The sequence below is a fragment of the Echinops telfairi genome, unplaced genomic scaffold (genome assembly GCF_000313985.2).
Source record: "Echinops telfairi isolate 266 unplaced genomic scaffold, ASM31398v2 ScPeMD7_7459;HRSCAF=8497, whole genome shotgun sequence".
In the NCBI taxonomy this organism is placed as follows: Eukaryota; Metazoa; Chordata; class Mammalia; order Afrosoricida; family Tenrecidae; genus Echinops; species Echinops telfairi.
In genome coordinates, this window is record NW_022111359.1 from 6,536,343 (window position 1) to 6,538,914 (window position 2,572).

General features: G+C 60.4%; 1 protein-coding gene across 1 annotated transcript in view; it reads left to right on the top strand.

Annotated features, from left to right (window-relative positions):
* The window catches only part of LOC101643665 (long-chain-fatty-acid--CoA ligase ACSBG2-like), a 17,960-nt gene that overhangs the window by 10,544 nt on the left and 4,844 nt on the right, over window positions 1-2,572 (top strand). Inside the window, exons 8-9 of the mRNA XM_004714341.1 lie at window positions 764-945; window positions 1,041-1,274. Of these exons, the coding sequence (XP_004714398.1) occupies window positions 764-945; window positions 1,041-1,274 (416 nt within the window). The remainder of the gene's footprint in view (window positions 1-763; window positions 946-1,040; window positions 1,275-2,572) is intronic.

Genomic DNA, 2,572 nt, shown 5'->3' on the forward strand with positions numbered 1-2,572 from the left:
ACACACACACACTGACACCCAGCCACACACACGTACACCCAGACACACACACACACACACACACACGCAGACACACACACACAGACATATAGATGCACACACTCACACTGACAGAATAAGTGCCATTCTCCCCACTGCCTGGATCCTGCCTTCCTGGGAATGCACTGTCACGTGGGGCGTTGTGTGACAGACCCAGCTAGTGACATGTGACCATTAGCTGGTCCCTGGTTCACTGTGGGTGTGCTCTGTGCTGTCCAGCCCTATAGGCTCTGACACGTGCACCGTGTTCCCAGACACCGGGAATAATCGTGTCTCCACCTCAGAATGCCAGGAGGTCATCTCTCTGTCCCCCGCCACTATTGTCTGTCTGTCCCTCCCTCCCTCCTTTTCCTGGGAGCAGGTGGGCGTCAACATAAAAACAAACACAGCGACCCTAAAGGACAGGGTAGAACTGCCCCAGGGGGCTTCCGAGACTGTCATGCTTTACAAGAGGGGACGCCCCATCTTTCTCACCAATACTGAAATTTACACCCATGTGGCTGGGAGCTCGGGACTGCCATGAGGTGGTCCCACTCCTGTACTTCCCCTCCCCATAACTCCCTGCAGTCTGAGGGCCATGTGGACTTGAACTGGGCCCCAGGCCCACTAAGGCCAGGCAGGGCGCTGAGGGGTGGGCTGAATGGGACTCTGGGGGAGCTGGAGATGGCTCTTGGGGCGCCCGCTGGCCACTGCACTGTGTTCTTTGTTCTCTTGTCCTGCACAGGGCTCCCTGCTGGACACGCTGCGGGAGGTGCGGCCCACCACGTTCTACGGAGTGCCCCAGGTCTGGGACCGCATGCTGGACAAGATGCGGACTACCCAGCTGGCCGCCTCCGGGTTCCGCAGGAAGCTGGATGCGTGGGCCATGCGGCTGAGGCTCCGGATACATGCCAGGCAGATGCTGGGGTGAGGCGGGGTGCCGGGCCGCCTCTGGGACCCTCTGGGAGGGCGGAGCGGGGGCCGGGAAGGCCAGCCTTGGTCCCTGGCGTCTGCTTCTCAAGACAGGAGCGGCTGCCACTGTGCTCCTGCTTGGCTCGGAGGCTGACCTTTGACCCCGCCCGGAGGTTTCTGGGCCTGGACCAGTGCCGCCAGCTCTTCAACACGGGGATCGGGCTCCCCATGGACACGCTGCTCTACTTTCTCAGCCTGGACATCCCCATCTGTGAGCTGTACAGCCTGGATGAATGCACAGGCGTCCACGCGCTCGGCAGCCCCGGAGAATTCCGGCCAACGAGGTGGGTGCTGCTCCCGTGTGCCCGGGAGGGGCAGCATTCCTGGGTCCCCTTTCGGAGCTGAGCTGGCAGTCCTTCTTCTTTGGGAAGTTGATCACGACGAGGCCTTTCTCCCTAGTCCTCCTTATCCCGGAAACACCTCTGAAACCTCATCCGCATTCCAGCCCCGCGCCGGACTCCACGGATGGGTGCGTGGTGCCCCCGAATGAGGTGGGCCGGCCGGGCTTTGAACCCGGGTCTCCAGGGCCAGCACTTGCTCGCTGAGCCACCACTGTTGTTTTTGTGGGTTAGTTTTCTAATTCGCAACCTACCATTTTTAATAAGGCGCCCTGGATTAAGGACCAGGCTGCCAACCGAAAGGTCAGCAGTTTGAGCCCCCCAGCCAGTCCTGGGAGAACAAGGAGGCTGTCAGGATCGACAGTCTCACAAGCTCGAAGGAGCAGTTCTGCTCTGCCCCAGAGGGCTGCTGTGCACGGGCACCACCCTGGCATCTGGCCAGACACACGCAGTGGTGAGGACCGTGTGGGGCTGAACACGGTCTTTCGCTTTATTATACAACCAACCAGCTCAGCGATGCCGAACAACATAGAAAGCGACATCGATCCAGCGAAGGGGTCACCTCTTTCCACAGCAAAATTACCCCCCAAATCAGCAGCGCGACACACCAGACATCCCTCACCACGGTTCCGTGGGTCTGGAGTCAGGAGCTGCCTACCTGTGCGCCTTAGCGTCAGGAAGCATCTCGAGCTACCACAGCCATGACACTGGTGTGGTGTTGACGGAAGGCCGGACGGAGGGCAGGGGGCTGCCCTCAAGGAGGGCTGTTGGCGCGAGACTGGTGTTCTTGGCTGTCAGGACTCCCCACAGGGCTTCCTGAGCAGCCTCCCTACCTGGCATCCAGCTTCCCTCAAACGAGCTCCCCAAAAGACAGCGGGGCAGAAGCCACGGGGGCTTCTAGGCCTCAGGGTGCTGGAGTTCACGAAGAGAGGATGCTGGGTAGAGGGTGGTGGGACCCACAAGACTCGGGCCCGCAGTCCTCCTTCGGGTCTGGCACTGAACTCGCCCCGTGTGAGTGTCATCAACCAATTCAGAGTCAAAAGGGCAGCGCTGACTCGGGGACAGAGGGTTGGGAAACAGGACGCCGAGGGCGGTGGTGGTGGTGGGGATGGGTTGTGTTTCATCGAGGGGGATGGCAATGAAGATGAAACGTGTGAACCACGGAGTGCAAAACTGATGATCCGCTCTGTAAACCTTGGACGAACTCACAGGAACGCGAGTGTGCGCACGCTCGCCCCACACAC